The 21126-nt window shown below is 35.1% G+C and overlaps 1 protein-coding gene across 3 annotated transcripts in view; it reads left to right on the top strand.

Annotated features, from left to right (window-relative positions):
• Positions 1–21126, top strand: part of LOC142349578 (uncharacterized) — a 145334-nt gene that overhangs the window by 122539 nt on the left and 1669 nt on the right. For all 3 annotated transcript variants that reach the window (XM_075401235.1, XM_075401234.1, XM_075401236.1), the window contains exon 3: positions 16623–16834. In XM_075401235.1, coding sequence (XP_075257350.1) covers positions 16623–16834 — 212 coding nt within the window. The remainder of the gene's footprint in view (positions 1–16622; positions 16835–21126) is intronic.

The following is a 21126-nucleotide window of genomic DNA, read 5'->3' as shown; positions in this document are numbered from 1 at the left end:
GACGAAAAAGACCTATTTTTAAAATTATTTATCTGAAATAATAGCAAATTTCCGTATGAAAAACTAACTTTTTTCCTAGTCAAGCTATAGCAAAAATTCTTTTTGTTTTACACTCTAGGCACCCATGGCATACTCCATGCCCAGTTTGGTTTGATTTGGACAACTCCTTGACCCGGTGAAAAAAAACTATTTTTAAAATTATTTAGTTGAAATAATAGCAAATTTCCGTATGAAAAGCTTACTTTTCTTCTAGGCAAGCTACAGCAAAAATTGGTTTTGTTTTACACTCTTGTCATCCATGGTATACTCCATATCAAGTTTTGTTCTATTTGAACAACTCCTTGACCCGACGAAAACGTCCTATTTTTAAAATTATTTATTTGAAATAATAGCAAATTTTTGTATGAAAAACTAACATTTTTCCAAGGAAAGCAATAGCAATAATTCTTTTTGCTTTACACTCTAGGCACCCATGGTATACTCCATACCCAGTTTGGTTCACTTTGGACAACTCCTTGACCCGACGAAAACGTCCTATTTTTAAAACTATTTATTTGAAATAATAGCAAATTTCCGTATGAAAAACTAACATTTTTCCTCGGCAAGCTATATCAATAAATCTTTTTGTTATACACTCTAGGCACCCATGGTATACTCTATACCCAGTTTGGTTCACTTTGGACAACTCCTTTATCCGACGAGAAAGAACCGTTTTTAAATTTACTTATTCAAAATTATTCGGAAATAATAGCAAATTTCCCTATGAAACACTAACTTTTTTCCTAGGCAAGCTACAGCAAAAATTCTTTTTGTTTTACAATTTAGGCAACCATGGTATACTCCATACCCTGTTTGGTTCACTTTGGACAACTCCTTGACTCAACGAAAAAGACCTATTTTTAAAATTATGTGTTTGAAATAATAGCAAATTTCCGTATGAAAAACTAACTTTTTTCCTAGGCAAGCTATAGCAAAAATTCTTTTTGTTTTACACTCTAGACACCCATGGTATACTCCATACCCAGTTTGGTTCACTTTGGACAACTCCTTGACCCGACGGAAAAGACCTATTTTTAAAATTATTTATTTGAAATAATAGCAAATTTCCGTATGAAAAGCTTACTTTTTTTCCTAGGCAAGCTACAGCAAAAATTCGTTTTGTTTTACACTCTAGTCATCCATGGTATACTCCATATCAAGTTTTGTTCTATTTGAACAACTCCTTGACCCGACGAAAACGTCCTATTTTTAAAATTATTTATTTGAAATAATAGCAAATTTTTGTATGAAAAACTAACATTTTTTCAAGGAAAGCAATAGCAATAATTCTTTTTGCTTTACACTCTAGGCTCCCATGGTATACTCCATACCCAGTTTGGTTCACTTTGGACAACTGCTTGACCCGACGAAAACGTCCTATTTTCAAAATTATTTATTTGAAATAATAGCAAATTTCCGTATTAAAAGCTTACTTTTTTCCTAGGCAAGCTACAGCAAAAATTCGTTTTGTTTTACACTCTAGTCATCCATGGTATACTCCATATCAAGTTTTGTTCTATTTGAACAACTCCTTGACCCGACGAAAACGTCCTATTTTTAAAATTATTTATTTGAAATAATAGCAAATTTCCGTATGAAAAACTAACATTTTTCCTCGGCAAGCTATATCAAAAAATCTTTTTGTTTTACACTCTAGGCACCCATGGTATACTCCATACCCAGTTTGGTTCACTTTGGACAACTCCTTTACCCGACGAGAAAGAACCGTTTTTAAATTTACTTATTCAAAATTATTCGGAAATAATAGCACATTTCCCTATGAAACACTAACTTTTTTCCTAGGCAAGCTACAGCAAAAATTCTTTTTGTTTTAAAATTTAGGTAACCATGGTATACTCCATACCCAGTTTGGTTCACTTTGGACAACTCCTTGACTCAACGAAAAAGACCTATTTTTAAAATTATGTTTTTGAAATAATAGCAAATTTCCGTCTGAAAAACTAACTTTTTTCCTAGGCAAGCTATAGCAAAAATTCTTTTTGTTTTACACTCTAGACACCCATGGTATACTCCATACCCAGTTTGGTTCACTTTGGACAACTCCTTGACCCGACGGAAAAGACCTATTTTTAAAATTATTTATTTGAAATAATAGCAAATTTCCGTATGAAAAGTTAACTTTTTTCCTAGGCAAGCTATAGCAAAAATTTTATTCGTTTTACACTCTAGACACCCATGGTATACTCCATACCCAGTTTGGTTCACTTTGGACAACTCCTTGACCCGACGAAAACGTCCTATTTTCAAAATTATTTATTTGAAATAATAGCAAATTTTCGTATGAAAAACTAACATTTTTCCTCGGCAAGCTATATCAAAAAATCTTTTTGTTTTACACTCTAGGCACCCATGGTATACTCCATACCCAGTTTGGTTCACTTTGGACAACTCCTTGACTCAACGAAAAAGACCTATTTTTAAAATTATGTGTTTGAAATAATAGCAAATTTCCGTCTGAAAAACTAACTTTTTTCCTAGGCAAGCTATAGCAAAAATTCTTTTTGTTTTACACTCTAGACACCCATGGTATACTCCATACCCAGTTTGGTTCACTTTGGACAACTCCTTGACCCGACGGAAAAGACCTATTTTTAAGATTATTTATTTGAAATAATAGCAAATTTCCGTATGAAAAGTTAACTTTTTTCCTAGGCAAGCTATAGCAAAAATTCTTTTTGTTTTACACTCTAGACACCCATGGTATACTCCATACCCAGTTTGGTTCACTTTGGACAGCTCCTTGACCCGACGAAAACGTCCTATTTTCAAAATTTTTTATTTGAAGTAATAGCAAATTTCCGTATGAAAAACTAACATTTTTCCTAGGCAAGCTATAGCAATAATTCTTTTTGTTTTACACTCTAGGCACCCAAGGTATACTCCATACCCAGTTTGGTTCACTTTGGACAACTCCTTTACCCGACGAGAAAGAACCGTTTTTAAATTTACTTATTCATAATTATTCGGAAATAATAGCAAATTTCCCTATGAAAAACTAACTTTTTTCCTAGGCAAGCTACAGCAAAAATAATTCTTTTTGTTTTACATTTTAGGCAACCATGGTATACTCCATACCCAGTTTGGTTCACTTTGGACAACTCCTTGACCCGATGAAGAAGACCTATTTTTAAAATTATTTATTTGAAATAATAGCAAATTTCCGCATGAAAAACTAACTTTTTTCCTAGGCAAGCTATAGCAAAAATTCTTTTCGTTTTACACTCTAGGCACCCTTGGTATACTCCATAACAGTTTGGTTTGATTTGGACAACTCCTTGACCCGATGAAAAAGACCTATTTTTAAAATTATTTATTTGAAATAATAGCAAATTCCCGTATGAAAAGTTAACTTTTTTCCTAGGCAAGCTACAGCAAAAATTCTTTCTGTTTTACTCTCTAATCACCCATGGTATACTCCATACCCATTTTTGTTCACTTTGGACAACTCCTTGACCCGACGAAAACGTCCTATTTTCAAAATTATTTATTTGAAATAATAGCAAATTCCGTATGAAAAACTGACATTTTTCCTAGGCAAGCTATAGCAATAATTCTTTTTGTTTTACACTCTAGGCACACAAGATATACTCCATACCCAGTTTGGTTAACTTTGGACAATTGCTTGACCCGACGAGAAAGACCTATTTTTAAATTTACTTATTCAAAATTATTCGGAAATAATAGCAAATTTCCCTATGAAAAACTAACTTTTTTCTCAGGCAAGCTACTGCAAAAACTCTTTTTGTTTTACATTCTAGGAAACCATGGTATACTCCATACCCAGTTTGGTTCACTTTGGACAACTCCTTGACCCGACGAAAAAGACCTATTTTTAAATTTATTTATTTGAAATAATAGCAAATTTCCGTATGAAAAACTAACTTTTTTCGTAGGCAAGCTGTGGCAAAATTTCTTTTCGTTTTACACTCTAGGCACCCTTGTTATACTCCATACCCAGTTTGGTTTGATTTGGACAACTCCTTGGCCCGATGAAGAAGACCAATTTTTAAATTTATTTATTTGAATTAATAGCAAATTTCCGTATGAAAAGCTAACTTTTTTCTAGGCAAGATACAGCGAAAATTCTTTTTGTTTTACACTCTAGTCACCCATGGTATACTCCATACCCAGTTTGGTTCACTTTGGACAACTCCTTTACTCGACGAAAAAGACCTATTTTTAAAACTATTTATTTGAAATAAAAGCAAATTTCCGTATGAGAGACTAACTTTTTTTCTAGGCAAGCTATAGCAAAAATTTTTTACGTTTTACACTTTAGACACCCATGGTATACTCCATACCCAGTTTGGTTTGATTTGGACAACTCCTTCACCCGATGAAAAAGACCTATTTTTAAAATTATTTATTTGAAATAAGAGCAAATTTCCGTATGAAAAACTAACCCTTTTCCTAGGCAAGCTATACCAAGAATTCTTTCTGTTTTAGACTTTAGCTACACAGGGGATACTCCATACCAAGTTTGTTTTGATTTGAACAACTCATTGACCCGATAAAAAATAATATATTTGAAAATTAAATATTGGAAATAATCGCAAATTTACGTATGAAAAACTAACTTTTTTCCTAGGCGAGCTATACCAAAATCCTTTCTGTTTTGGACTCTAGGCACCCATGGTATACTCCATACCCAGTTTGGTTCACTTTGGACAACTCCTTGATCCGACGAAAACGTCCTATTTTTAAAATTAATTATTTGAAATAATAGCAAATTTCCGTATGAAAAACTAACTTTTTTCCTAGGCAAGCTATAGCAATAATTCTTTTTGTTTTACACTCTAGGCACCCAAGGTATACTCCATACCCAGTTTGGTTCACTTTGAACAACTCCTTTACTCGACGAAAAAGACCTATTTTTAAAACTATTTATTTGAAATAAAAGCAAATTTCCGTATGAGAAACTAATTTTTTTTCTAGGCAAGCTATAGCAAAAATTTTTTACGTTTTACACTCTAGACACCCATGGTATACTCCATACCCAGTTTGGTTTGATTTGGACAACTCCTTGACCCGATGAAAAAGACCTATTTTTAAAATTATTTATTTGAAATAATAGCAAATTTCCGTATGAAAAACTAACCCTTTTCCGAGGCAAGCTATACCAAAAATTCTTTCTGTTTTAGACTTTAGCTACACAGGGGATACTCCATACCAAGTTTGTTTTGATTTGAACAACTCATTGACCCGATAAAAAATACTATATTTGAAAATTAAATATTGGAAATAATCGCAAATTTACGTATGAAAAACTAACTTTTTTCCTAGGCAAGCTATACCAAAATCCTTTCTGTTTTGGACTCTAGGCACCCATGGTATACTCCATACCCAGTTTGGTTCACTTTGGACAACTCCTTGATCCGACGAAAACGTCCTATTTTTAAAATTAATTATTTGAAATAATAGCAAATTTCCGTATGAAAAACTAACTTTTTTCCTAGGCAAGCTATAGCAATAAGTCTTTTTGTTTTACACTCTAGGCACCCAAGGTATACTCCATACCCAGTTTGGCTCACTTTGAACGATTCCTTGACCCGACGAGAAAGACCTATTTTTAAATTTACTTATTCAAAATTATTCGGAAATCATAGTTTTTCATAGAGCAAATTTCCCTATGAAAAACTAACTTTTTTCTTAGGCAAGCTACTGCAAAAACTCTTTTTGTTTTACCTTCTAGGAAACCATGGTATACTCCATACCCAGTTTGGTTCACTTTGGGCAATTCCTTGACCCGACGAAAAAGACCTATTTTTAATTTTATTTATTTGAAATAATAGCAAATTTCCGTAAGAAAAATTTCGTTTTTCGTGGGCAAGCTATAGCAAAATTTCTTTTTGTTTTACACTCTAGGCACCCTTGGTATACTCCATGCCCAGTTTGGTTTGATTTGGACAACTCCTTGACCCGATGAAAAAGACCTATTTTTAAAATTATTTATTTGAAATAATAGCAAATTTCCTTATGAAAAGCTAACTTTTTTCCTAGGCAAGCTACAGCAAAAATTCTTTTTGTTTAACACTCTAGGCACCCTTGGTATACTCCATGCCCAGTTTGGTTTGATTTGGACAACTCCTTGACTCAACGAAAAAGACCTATTTTTAAAATTATGTGTTTGAAATAATAGCAAATTTGCGTATGAAAAACTAACTTTTTTCCTAGGCAAGCTATAGCAATAATTCTTTTTGTTTTACACTCTAGGCACCCAAGGTATACTCCATACCCAGTTTGGCTCACTTTGAACAATTCCTTGACCCGACGAGAAAGACCTATTTTTAAATTTACTTATTCAAAATTATTCGGAAATCATAGTTTTTCATAGAGCAAATTTCCCTATGAAAAACTAACTTTTTTCTTAGGCAAGCTACTGCAAAATTTCTTTTTGTTTTACACTCTAGGCACCCTTGGTATACTCCATGCCCAGTTTGGTTTGATTTGGACAACTCCTTGACCCGATGAAAAAGACCTATTTTTAAAATTATTTATTTGAAATAATAGCAAATTTCCGTAAGAAAAATTTCGTTTTTCGTGGGCAAGCTATAGCAAAATTTCTTTTTGTTTTACACTCTAGGCACCCTTGGTATACTCCATGCCCAGTTTGGTTTGATTTGGACAACTCCTTGACCCGATGAAAAAGACCTATTTTTAAAATTATTTATTTGAAATAATAGCAAATTTCCTTATGAAAAGCTTACTTTTTTCCTAGGCAAGCTACAGCAAAAATTCTTTTTGTTTAACACTCTAGTCACCCATGGTATACTCCATACCCAGTTTGGTTCACTTTGGACAACTCCTTGACCCGACAAAAAAGACCTATTTTTAAAACTATTTATTTGAAATAATAGCAAATTTCCGTATGAGAAACTAACTTTTTTTCTAGGCAAGCTATGGCAAAATTTCTTTTCGTTTCACACTCTAGACACCCATGGTATACTCCATACCCAGTTTGGTTTGATCTGGACAACTCCTTGACCCGATGAAAAAGACCTATTTTTAAAATTATTTATTTGAAATAATAGCAAATTTCCGTATGAAAAACTAACCCTTTTCCTAGGCAAGCTATACCAAAAATTCTTTCTGTTTTAGACTTTAGCTACACAGGGAATACTCCATACCAAGTTTGGTTTGATTTGAACAACTCATTGACCCGATAAAAGATACTATATTTGAAAATAAATATTGGAAATAATCGCAAATTTACGTATGAAAAACTATTTTTTTTCCTAGGCAAGCCATAGCAATAATTCTTTTTGTGTTACACTCTAGGCACCGATGGTATAGTCCATACCCAGTTTGGTTTATTTTGGACAACTCCTTGACCCGATGAAAAAGACCTTTTTTTAAAATTATTTATTTGAAATAATAGCAAATTTCCGTATGAAAAAACTAACTTTTTTCCTAGGCAAGCTATTCCAAAAGTTCTTTTTGTTTTAGACTCTAGGCACACATGGTATACTCCATGACCACTTTGGTTCACTTTGGACAACTTCTTGATCCGACGAAAAAGACCTATTTCTAAATTTACTTAATCAAAATTATTCGGATATAATAGCAAATTTCCCTATGAAAAACTAACTTTTTCCTTAGCAAGCTACAGCAAAAATTCTTTTTGTTTTACACTCTAAGCAACCATGGTATACTCCATAACCAGTTTGATTCACTTTGGACAACTCCTTGATCCGACGAAAAAGACTTATTTTTAAAATTATTTATTTAAAATAATAGCAAATTTCCGTATGAAAAACTAACTTTTTTCCTAGGCAAGCTATAGCAAACATTCTTTTGTTTTAAACTCTAGGCACCCATGGTATAGTCCATACCCAGTTTGGTTTATTTTGGACAACTCCTTGACCCGATGAAAAAGACCTTTTTTTAAAAAAAATTACTTGAAATAATAGCAAATTTCCGTATGAAAAACTAACTTTTTTCCTAGGCAAGCTATTCCAAAAGTTCTTTTTGTTTTAGACTCTAGGCACACATGGTATACTCCATGACCAGTTTGGTTCACTTTGGACAACTCCTTGAACCGACGAAAAAGACCTTTTTTTAAAAAAAATTACTTGAAATAATAGCAAATTTCCGTATGAAAAACTAACTTTTTTCCTGGGCAAGCTATACCAAAAATTCTTTCCGTTTTAGACTCTAGCTACACAGGGGATACTCCATACCAAGTTTGGTTCAATTCAGACAACTCTATGAACTAATCAAAACGAGCTTTATTTAAAATTGGTTATTCGGAAAAATCGAAAATTTCAAGAAAAATGGAATGTTTTCAACGCTTCCGTTGGTAATCTAGGGTTTCCCCGCAGAATCCTCAAAAACAAACCAAATGTATATTAAAGTAAGTAATACAAATAGAAAAACTGAAAAAAAGCTGTCAATTTGCACATTCTGGAATTCAGGTTATGCTATTATAGACATCAATTTATAAATTTCTCAATCTATCGACTAAAACTACAAGACAAAACAATAAAGAACAATAAAGAACACAATATCACTCAACAAGCACCGCACCATTTGATAACAAGCCATCAAAAAAATCTGCAGCAAGACGACTATCGTTTTGGGGGACCAACGGTGACCCCAGCTGTAAAACTCTCTTGGAACTTCTCTTTTCGCTATAAATCGTATCAATTGTGAAACTCTGAAATTCTTCTTAAAATCAAAGCCAATAAACTTTACTTTCCCGACTTTTTCTATCTTCACATTGGCAAATTTTTGCTTATTTTTTTCGATAAGACGCGTCGCACGATTGCAATCACCACTGCGAAAAAAGTTTACCCATCCATTATATCAACATTGTTTTTTAGTCTCCTCTCGTCTGGTTCGGTCTCAATTTTCCTATTTTTACTGATTTGGCATTCTTGAAGAGCTTCCACTCTTTGGACAAAACTTTACCGGGTTCGCAATTCGCTTGGAAATTAACAAACTTTATTGATGTAGCAAGATCTAAATCAAGTTTCCGGCGTCTTGTAAATGTAAATAAGGCTTTTTCTTTAGTTAAACCACCCAAGCACTTCACTCTTATCTCTTTTCGACGGCCTCATGGATATATAAGTTTTTCGAAGTTAACGCCCTGTCCGGGTACATCATCGTCAAAGTATCGTGATTGCATCTCACTAGATCTAAAATATTCAAATCCTGCTTTTAAAATGGCCTGGGACATGCCCGACACTGATCCGCGCTCTACAGCAGCGCTCGCAGCTTTTCTGCGACGTGTAACACTCGTACGGGTACGACTCGTAGGTTAGTACACGCGGGGGGAGAAGGGTGTATTCTGGTATAGCTGGTAGCTGTGGGGGGGTGGGCCCTCTGACACTTTCTCATTGCTTTCACTAACTTACTATCACCATTTGAACGTTCTCGATACATTTCATTTCATTTGCACCTCTTTGCAGGTTACTTATATTAGTCTAACCGGACAGCACTTCATAGCACTCCTCCTGCTGTCAGATGACATGCTCAGAATGTATATAGCTGTCATTTGACAATGGGGCAGTCAGTTCGAATATTTCACATTGCCAACACATATAATTTACCTGTAGAGAGGCGAAAAACAACTTTTTTCCTAGGCAAGCTATTCCAAAAGTTCTTTTTGTTTTAGACTCTAGGCACCCATGGTATACCCCATACCCAGTTTGGTTCACTTTGGGCAAATCCTTGACCCGACGAAAACGACCTATTTTTAAAATTATTTATTTGAAATAAAAGCAAATTTCCGTATGAAAAAGTTAACTTTTTTCCTTGGCAAGCTATACCAAAAATTCTTTCTGTTTTAGACTCTAGGCACACATGGTATACTCCATGACCAGTTTGGTTCACTTTGGACAACTCCTTGAACCGACGAAAAAGACCTTTTTTTAAAAAAAAATTACTTGAAATAATAGCAAATTTCCGTATGAAAAACTAACTTTTTTCCTAGGCAAGCTATACCAAAAATTCTTTCCGTTTTAGACTCTAGCTACACAGGGGATACTCCATACCAAGTTTGGTTCAATTCAGACAACTCTATGACCTAATCAAAACGAGCTTTAATTAAAATTGGTTATTCGGAAAAATCGAAAATTTCAAGAAAAATGGAATGTTTTCAACGCTTCCGTTGGTAATCTAGGGTTTCCCCGCAGAATCCTCAAAAACAAACCAAATGTATATTAAAGTAAGTAATACAAATAGAACAACTGAAAAAAAGCTGTCAATTTGCACATTCTTGAATTCAGGTTATGCTATTATAGACATCAATTTATAAATTTCTCAATCTATCGACTAAAACTACAAGACAAAACAATAAAGAACAATAAAGAACACAATATCACTCAACAAGCACCGCAACATTTGATAGCAAGCCATCAAAAAAATCTGCAGCAAGACGACTATCGTTTTAGGGGACCAACGGTGACCCCAGCTGTAAAACTCTCTTGGAACTTCTCTTTTCGCTATAAATCGTATCAATTGTGAAACTCTGAAATTCTTCTTACAATCAAAGCCAATAAACTTTACTTTCCCGACTTTTTCTATCTTCAAATTGGCAAATTTTTGCTTATTTCTTTCGATAAGACGCGTCGCACGATTGCAATCAGCACTGCGAAAAAAGTTTACCCATCTATTATATCAACATTGTTTTTTTTTCTCCTCTCGTCTGGTTCGGTCTTAATTTTCCTATTTTTACTGATTTGGCATTCTTGAAGAGCTTCCACTCTTTGGACAAAACTTTACCGGGTTCGCAATTCGCTTGGAAATTAACAAACTTTATTGATGTAGCAAGATCTAAATCAAGTTTCCGGCGTCTTGTAAATGTAAATAAGGCCTTTTCTTTAGTTAAACCACCCAAGCACTTCACTCTTATCTCTTTTCGACGGCCTCATGGATATATAAACTTTTCGAAGTTAACGCCCTGTCCGGGTACATCATCGTCAAAGTATCGTGATTGCATCTCACTAGATCTAAAATATTCAAATCCTGCTTTTAAAATGGCCTGGGACATGCCCGACACTGATCCGCGCTCTACAGCAGCGCGCGCAGCTTTTCTGCGACGTGTAACACTCGTACGGGTACGACTCGTAGGTTAGTACACGCGGGGGGAGAGGGGTGTATTCTGGTATAGCTGGTAGCTGTGGGGGGGTTGGGCCCTCTGACACTTTCTCATTGCTTTCACTAACTTACTATCACCATTTGATCGTTCTCGATACATATCACTTCATTTGCACCTCTTTGCAGGTTACTTATATTGGTCTAACCGGACAGCACTTCATAGCACTCCTCCTGCTGTCAGATGACATGCTCAGAATGTATATAGCTGTCATTTGACAATGGGGCAGTCAGTTCGAATATTTCACATTGCCAACACATATAATTTACCTGTAGAGAGGCGAAAAACAACTTTTTTCCTAGGCAAGCTATTCCGAAAGTTCTTTTTGTTTTAGACTCTAGGCACCCATGGTATACCCCATACGCAGTTTGGTTCACTTTGGGCAAATCCTTGACCCGACGAAAACGACCTATTTTTAAAATTATTTATTTGAAATAAAAGCAAATTTCCGTATGAAAAACTTAACTTTTTTCCTTGGCAAGCTATACCAAAAGTTCTTTCTGTTTTAGACTCTAGGCACACATGGTATACTCCATGACCAGTTTGGTTCACTTTGGACAACTCCTTGAACCGCCGAAAAAGACCTTTTTTAAAAAAAATTACTTGAAATAATAGCAAATTTCCGTATGAAAAATTAACTTTTTTCCTAGGCAAGCTATACCAAAAATTCTTTCCGTTTTAGACTCTAGCTACACAGGGAATACTCCATACCAAGTTTGGTTCAATTCAGACAACTCTATGACCTAATCAAAACGAGCTTTATATAAAATTGGTTATTCGGAAAAATCGAAAATTTCAAGAAAAATGGAATGTTTTCAACGCTTCCGTTGGTAATCTAGGGTTTCCCCGCAGAATCCTCAAAAACAAACCAAATGTATATTAAAGTAAGTAATACAAATAGAACAACTGAAAAAAAGCTGTCAATTTGCACATTCTTGAAATCAGGTTATGCTATTATAGACATCAATTTATAAATTTCTCAATCTATCGACTAAAACTACAAGACAAAACAATAAAGAACAATAAAGAACACAAAATCACTCAACAAGCACCGCACCATTTGATAACAAGCCATCAAAAAAATCTGCAGCAAGACGACTATCGTTTTAGGGGACCAACGGTGACCCCAGCTGTAAAACTCTCTTGGAACTTCTCTTTTCGCTATAAATCGTATCAATTGTGAAACTCTGAAATTCTTCTTACAATCAAAGCCAATAAACTTTACTTTCCCGACTTTTTCTATATTCACATTGGCAAATTTTTGCTTATTTCTTTCGATAAGACGCGTCGCACGATTGCAATCACCACTGCGAAAAAAGTTTACCCATCTATTATATCAACATTGTTTTTTTTCTCCTCTCGTCTGGTTCGGTCTTAATTTTCCTATTTTTACTGATTTGGCATTCTTGAAGAGCTTCCACTCTTTGGACAAAACTTTATCGGGTTCGAAATTCGCTTGGAAATTAACAAACTTTATTGATGTAGCAAGATCTAAATCAAGTTTCCGCCGTCTTGTAAATGTAAATAAGGCATTTTCTTTAGTTAAACCACCCAAGCACTTCACTCTTATCTCTTTTCGACGGCCTCATGGATATATAAATTTTTCGAAGTTAACGCCCTGTCCGGGTACATCATCGTCAAAGTATCGTGATTGCATCTCACTAGATCTAAAATATTCAAATCCTGCTTTTAAAATGGCCTGGGACATGCCCGACACTGATCCGCGCTCTACAGCAGCGCTCGCAGCTTTTCTGCGACGTGTAACACTCGTACGGGTACGACTCGTAGGTTAGTACACGCGGGGGGAGAGGGGTGTATTCTGGTATAGCTGGTAGCTGTGGGGGGGGGGGGTCGGCCCTCTGACACTTTCTCATTGCTTTCACTAACTTACTATCACCATTTGAACGTTCTCGATACATTTCAATTCATTTGCACCTCTTTGCAGGTTACTTATATTAGTCTAACCGGACAGCACTTCATAGCACTCCTCCTGCTGTCAGATGACATGCTCAGAATGTATATAGCTGTCATTTGACAATGGGGCAGTCAGTTCGAATATTTCACATTGCCAACACATATAATTTACCTGTAGAGAGGCGAAATACAACTTGCATTCAAATTACATATTTCGGATGCCCTCAAGCTGCCCTATATATATATATATATATATATATATATATATATATATTGCTATAAATGGTTAGTTTAAAAAAAGAATACAGAACGGAACAATGGGAACAATATACATGACCGTAACGCAAATTAGCCAAGCTTTATTTTAAGCTATAGAACGCTTTCTAACTCTATCTATGCTCGAAGTTATTAGCAAAAACAACTTTGAAAATTCGAACTTTTTCGAAATTTCGACCTCAAGTACGTCGTACTCTTTGACCAATTTCTCCAAAACTTTACGTATGTTTACGGTTAAAATTGGTTTAGTTACAAAGCTGCGATCTTAAGCTGCACGATGCGTACTTGAAAACATAGTTTTGAAGTACAAACACAACTTTAAAACAGGACTAATTGTGAAAAAAAGCGTTTTTTTAACTTCTCTTCCAATTCCTTGCAATTTTTTTAACCTTACGTTCAAAAACGATAGTCTTTGCATACATATCTAGAAAGAAGAGTTTCTAAGCAGTATAACAAGCATACATTTGCCAGATAAATATTCTGTAATGGTATAATACGTTGATAAACTTGAAAATTCACCTAAAAAAACTGAAAAGTTTCAAAAACTTCCTCCAATTTTCATGCGTAAAACATACTTTAAAGACCCTTTCTTTTCGCGCAACCTTTTTTTCACGCCTGATATATTGAAAACCATGACAAATTTTCAGCGTGGAGTCCATTAAAAACAATAAATTTAATGTTTTTTCTGTTAGTACAGTGAAAAAATTATAACATTTTGAGACCCAATGCAAATTTCTTCAGCAAAGAATCTTTTTCAAAGCAGGCAGGCTATTTTTTCCTTTTGATTTGCCCTAAACACACAATTGGAACTCTTCATATCACATTTGCAATAGTTAGAACATCACATTCACCCGGTCGCAAAAATTGACCGCACTCGATGAGGCTTAACTTTTTGGATCACCGAACATTTTTCGATCACCGAACATTGACTTGGACATTAACTTTTTCGATCACCGAACATTGTTTTGGACACCAAGTCGTCAATTTTAGTCCAATTGTGCTCACTTTTGGTGGTTATGCGCCACTTTAGCCACAATTGGTGATAAAAATAAAAATTTGGACTCACCGAACCTTTTTGGACAAGTTTTTACCTATTTCCAAAAAAGTATCCGAACTCTTTCGATCACCGAACATTGTTTTGGTGACTAAATTGTCAATTTTAGTCAATTTGTGCTCATTTTAGGTGGGCAGGCTCCAATTCAGCCATAATTAGGGAGGAAATAAAAAAATTGGACTAAGCGAACCGTTTTGGACAAGTTTTCAATTATTTCCAAAAAAGTATACGCGCTCGATGAGGCTTAACTTTTTCGATCACCGAACATTGTTTTGGTGACCAAATCGTCAATTTCAGTCCAATTGTGCTCATTTTTGCTGGCTATGCTCCATTTTAGCCATAAATGTTGATGAATTTAAAAGAAATGATTTGACAGGACCATTTTGGACTAGTTTTTACCTATTTCCAAAAAAAGTTTCCGAACTTTTTCCATCACCGAACATTGTTTTGGTGACCAAATCGTCAATTTTAGTCAAATTGTGCTCATTTTTGGTGGGCAGTCTCCATTTTAGCCATAATTGGGGATAAGATAAAAAAAATTGGACTGAGCGAATCATTTTGGACAAATTTTTAATTATTTGCAAAAAAGTATCTGCGCTCGATGAGGCTTAACTTTTTCGATCACTGAACATTGTTTTGGACACCAAATCGTCTATTTTAGTCCAATTGTGCTCGCTGTTGGTGGGTGTGCTCCACCTTAGCCATAAATGCTGATGAAATGAAAAAATTGGGCTGACCGAACCATTTTGGACTAGTTTTCACCTATTTTCAAAAAAATTATCCGAACTTTTTCCATCACCGAACATTGTTTTGGTCATCAAATCGTCAATTTTAGTACAATAGTGCTCTTTTTTGGTGGGTATACTCTACTTTAGCCATAATTGTTGATGAATTGAAAAAATTGGACTGAACGAACCATTTTGGACAAGTTTCTACCTATTTCCAAAAAAGTATCCGCGCTCGATGAGGCTTAACTTTTTCGATCACCGAACATTGTTTTGGACACCAAATCGTCAATTTTAGTCCAATTGTGCTCGTTGTTGGTGGGTGTGCTCCACCTTAGCCATAATTGCTGATGAAATTAAAAAATTGGACTGACCGAACCATTTTGAACTAGTTTTCACCTATTTCCAAAAAAGTATCCGAAATTTTTCGATCACCGAACATTGTTTTGGCGACCAAATCGTCAATTTTAGTTCAATTGTGCTCATTTGTGGTGTGCAGGCTCCACTTTAGCCATTATTGCTGATGAATTTAAAAAATTGGACTGACCGAGCCATTTTGGACTAGTTTTTCTTTGGACAGATCAAATCGTCAATTTTAGTACACATTGTCAATTTTTGAACACACAAAAAGTCTGGACAAAGGCCTTTTTGAACGCACGAAAGTCTGGACATAAGAGTCTTTGAATGCACGATAGTCTGGACATGAATGCACAAATTATCAATTTTGGAGCGCACGAATTTTCCTTTGGAACCCACAAAAGTTCTGGACATAGGCATTTTTGAACGCACGAAAGTCTGGACATAAGGCCGTTTGAACGCACCATAGTCTGGACATGAACGCACAAATTATCACTTTTGGAGCGCACGAATTTTCTTTTGGAACGCACGAAAGTCTGGACATAGGCATTTTTGAACGCACGAAAGTCTGGACATAAGGCCTTTTGAACGCACGATAGTCTGGACATGGACGCACAAATTATCAATTTTTGAGCGCACGAATTTTCCTTTGGAACGCACGAAAGTCTGGACATAGACAATTTTGAACGCACGAAAGTCTGGACATGAGGACTTTTGAACGCACGATGAACGCACGAAAAATTTTGAACGCCCGAAAGTCTGGACATAGGCACTTTCCGTCTGGGACGGTCTGGACATATCGGCTTTCAGAAACATTATGCTGCTCTGTGAACTGAAACACTCGGTGACTTGAAACAAGGTCGAAATTATTTTCTAGAGGGTGCTTGAGGTGAGTAAAATTGACTTTGTAGTGTAAAACTGATTTCTTTGGGCAACTAGAAGTAACATAAATCTCTTGGTAACGTATCATTTGTTCTACCTTTTCTGAATAACCACAAAATTACAACAGCGCATTTAATATTCATGTCACAAGTGAGTTCGAAAACTACATCGAAGCAATAATTTCACTGCAAAACAAAACATTCATTTAAGTAGATCAAATAACAAAAAATATTTTTGAGCTCTTTGGTTTCGACAGAGATTGCAGAGTAACAAAGACACGGAAAATCAAAATTTTGGAGAAGAAAGTCAGCGCAATGAAAACAATATGTATTTTGCTATCATAGCTTCGATCAATTTTGAGAAGCAAGAACAAGAGACAGAGGCTGATTACTATGACCTATATTACGATGGATACAACGTTGAACGACATGTAACGCGAAGACCCTGGTTTGCTCACACAAATTACAGGTAAAAATAATTATTTGACCCTGCGGAATCTAATGTCTAATTGGAAAAGAATGTTTGGTATCTAATATTCTTTTTTTAAAAATGCCAGCCGAAACACATCTCCTTGATCTATCAAAGAAGTTTTCATTTTATATATTTTTTGTATGCGTATCTTCTCCATTATTACTTTTAATACTCTTAATAATGATCTACTTGTTATAATGAGTTTTATGATAATTATTAGCTGCGTCCTCAATTCCAGGCCGCTATTATAGCTCTCCTAATTTTTTACAATTCAAAGAATTTGAATTGTATTGGTGCGCTCTGTTTTTTTTTAAGATTTGTTCAGACATTTTTCAATGACTTTGATTTTTCAAAACGGGACAAACAGAGGCCCAAAGTGGGCTTTAGTAGTCCTTCAAGTGCTCATAGTGGTGCAGCTGCTGGGATGGCCTTAATTTAAGGTTAAAATGTCATTTTTAGGAGTTTTTGGGCTCAAAATGGCGCAATTTTTCATGTTTTTTTTTGTGATTTTTTTGAGTTTTTTGTTTGATTAGTCTTAGGTTGAAGTTTTTAAAAGTTGATGAAGGCCTCTTGTGAGACAAAATTGTTTGTAATACCAATTTGGTACTACAAGCACAAACACACAAATGATAATAATTTTTGCAATTTTTTTCAGGTTTTTTTGAAACTTTTGTCATTTCTTGAGTTTTTTAGACCTAGGTGTCAAAAAACTTCCTCTAGGGTTTGATTAAAAGTTTTTGATAGATTACTGCATAGTTTCGAGTGATAATGGAATGGTTTTCAACTTTCTGCGATCATGAATATTAGCTTCTTTTTGACAAAACTTTTTTTTTCATATTTTTTGACATTTATTGTCATTATTCAAGATGTTTGAGTCCCAGGGGCCAGAAACCCTCATTAGGGGTTGGATAATAGGTTACTGAAAAACTTTTAGTTGTCATGGAATAGGTTTCAACTATTGAATATCACAAACCTTAGCAATTTTTTGACAAAATTCGCACTTTTTTCCGGTTTTTGAAAATTTTCATCATTTTTTTGGTATCAGTTTTTCCAGCTTCAAGGAACAGGCAATCTCCTTTGAGGTTTGTTAATAGTGCACTGTTTAGTTTCTAGTAACAACGGAATGTTTTTAACATTTTAATGCAAACTTACGCATTTCTTGGATAAAATCTGCAACTTTTTTTAAGGTTTCATAAAGTTTTTGTCAGTTTTTGATTTCGCCCATTCTGAAGTGCGAGAAAACCTATTCCACGTTCAGATAAAAAGTTACAGCATGGTTTTTAGTTTCAATGGATTTGTTGTCAACAATTTAACCTTTCGACTATTAGAAGTTCTTTTGGATAGAAGTTGCAATTTTTTTCAATTTTTCTCAAAAAATTTGTAATTTAATTATTTTTTTTTGCCTCAGTTGCTGGATAACCTCATCCAGGGATTGAAAGTATGTTATTCAATAGTTGCTGGGGGGCTATTGAAGTGCTTTTAACATTTAATAGAGCAAGTTTATTTTTTTCGAAGTTTGACATTTTTTCTAAAATATTTTGCCCATCGATCAATGTGCCAATGAGTTTTTAAAGCTTAGAATTGGGTTACTGTATAGCCTCTAGAGACACAAAAATGATTTTGAAGATTTTTGTATTACAATTTTCAGCAACATTTCCTTAAAATATGCAATTGATTTTTTTTCTCAAGTTTTTTTTGTCATTTTCGAGTTAAACGATCTTCAGGGGCCAATGAATATTTTTCAGCTCTTGCAGATATAATACTGGACCAATCCCAGAAACAAAAATTTGGTTTTGAAAATATTTTTGAAATAGATAATTTTAAAAGGAAAAAAAATTGCCTTGAGTTTAAAAGCTTCACGAGTTTTAGCAATGAGTAGTTTGATTATTGTTAGTTTTGATTTGTTTAGTTTTGATTTCGTCCATTCTGAAGTGCGAGACTTTTTCATTCAATTCTTTGAATTGTATTTCAGGACGTGACCTGCTATGTTTTTTACTTCGTCTAACAGATTTTTGTTTTGTCTTACTCTGACTTCTTGGAATTGACTTTTTCAATGACTTACCTCACTCAAAAAATGACTTTTGAACTCACTTATGGAACTTTAAAATTTATGAACATTTACTTGTTAAAAGTCAATAGTGTGCATCTAAGTAGTGCCAAACATGTATGCCCTAATTCTTGATTGTTAGAGTTTTGAATTATTGATTTCGACTATTAATTTTGGGATCTTCTCTATTGGTGTTCCAGTACGTTATGCGCCCCCAGTTACAGAGAACGTACCATTAAATGGTAAGTCATTATGTAAAAAATATTGCATGTATGTCTGAGAGGTGCAATTAATAAGCGCCCTCTAAGCTGAGGTGGCACAAACGGAAAAAAATACTATCTAAGAGAAAGCCCTATTAGAGCTTTCTCCTTTAAAGGCATATGTGTCTCAAAAAAAGACAGTCCATAGCTAACCCAAAAAGTCTATCGGTCTATGAAAGGACTGGTGGTCGATCTGTCTATCTAATCTCTTGAGTTGTTTCATTTCATGGAAGGCCCCATGCGTCTATCGCTGCTATCTCCCGGCAATCTGCCTGCTATGTTGACTATTAGTCTGCTTTTTACTATAATTTTATTAGTCTTCTTTCTTTATTTATAACTATTAATGTTATTATTATTGTTAATTTTAAAATTATTATTAATATATTTAATTTTGTTATTATTAGTATTATTTTTTTTTGCTATTAAGATTTTATTTTTTAACATTCGTTGTTAATATAATTGTATCAATATTATATACTATTGTATTATTCTATTCTATTATTATTTTATTATAATTGTTAGTAGTTTCATTATTTTTATTGTTATTTTTATAATTATTATTATCATTTTTTCAACTATAGTTTTTGTTATTATTATCATTATTTTTATTTTCATTTTATAATTAATATTATTATTATAATTATTACTATTATCATTTTTACTATTATTATTATTATTGTTGTGACCACCAAATCTCGTCGAAGGTGATCGTCTTTTATTTTGCCAAAGGCAGTAAAAAGACTAGGGCAATAAGAATTAACTCTTCTATGAACTTCTCTTTCTTTTGCTTAAGACACCATGTGCATTTAGCTAATGATCTCCGATCGGAGTTTAAGAATGAAAACTGGTACAACCAGGTAGCAAGAGTGAACAATGCGCTATACGTATTTACAACAATAGAAGATGAAATATAATGACATATTGAGTCTTGTAAGAGTTTATATTAGTACGTTTAGTTGCTTGGTTACTGTGTGAGCCAGGTTCTCACCACATTCCCCCCTCTCTGAGAGAAGAGGACGATAGTTCAATGTTGGGCTTCTTCACTTGAGGCGTTGTCTTTGGTCTCGTGATCGTGTGGTTCCCGTTCGGGGTCTTGGGGTGTTGGGGACCAATCCATGGGCGTTGGGTTCTTTGGGAGGAGAGTCCGAGTGACTACCGAGTGGACGGATGCGGTGTGGAATGAGGGGCTTGAGTCTTGTGAGTCAGATGAAAGGATTACGATGTCTTGTCCGAAGGAGGAGCAGTTGGGGTTGATGCTAAGAGTTGTGCTTTGTTGGGGTTCATCCGATGTGTCGGCCAGATCAATGATTGTTCGTCTTTGGTGTTTGTCTATTGAGGGGAGTCGACGTTTGGGAGAGTGAGTGCGAGGTTGGCAGTTGTGTTCTCGACAATAAGTTTCTTGACCGTTGCTTCGGCTTTTGTTTTGCGGATGTTGCGCAGCGGGGCTGACTTGGCGATTGTGGAGACTGTGCTCCTTGTGTGAGTTGAACTCATGAAGTCCGCCGCTGAGGAGGATGCCGCGATAATGAAGTGTTTAGAGTGCCCTGGAGAGTGTTCTGTGAAGATGCGGGTTGTCTTCTTTTTGCCAAGTTCGTCCATGTTGATTGGGCTTTGGCTTAGGTCAAATACAACGCTCTGCTTTAAAGCTGCTAGTTTAGCCTCTGTTAGCTTCGTGTTAGCTGTTTTTCGTGCTGCTGACACGGTTGCCTTTTTCGTATCGAAGATCGTTTGCCCCTTTGGGTTGGTTTTGGGGATTTCTTCTTAGCCTTTTTTTGCGCAGGGCTTGGGTGTGCTTTGGTCATTATAGGGGATATGTTCAGTGTTGCCTTTGTTACTGGGGTCGTGTTATCCTCTTCGTCGATAGGGGTTGACATGCCTTGTTGGTGGCTTGCGGAGGATGGTCCTGGTGCGTCCATAGTCGTATTTCGACTGAGTATCTCGTTGATTGGTTTTGGCTCCGATGGGGCTTCTTTGACTGCGTT

Source organism: Convolutriloba macropyga, chromosome 11 (genome assembly GCF_964194025.1).
Source record: "Convolutriloba macropyga chromosome 11, txConMacr16.3, whole genome shotgun sequence".
NCBI lineage: Eukaryota > Metazoa > Xenacoelomorpha > Acoela > Convolutidae > Convolutriloba > Convolutriloba macropyga.
This window is presented reverse-complemented; position numbering and strand designations above follow the sequence as displayed.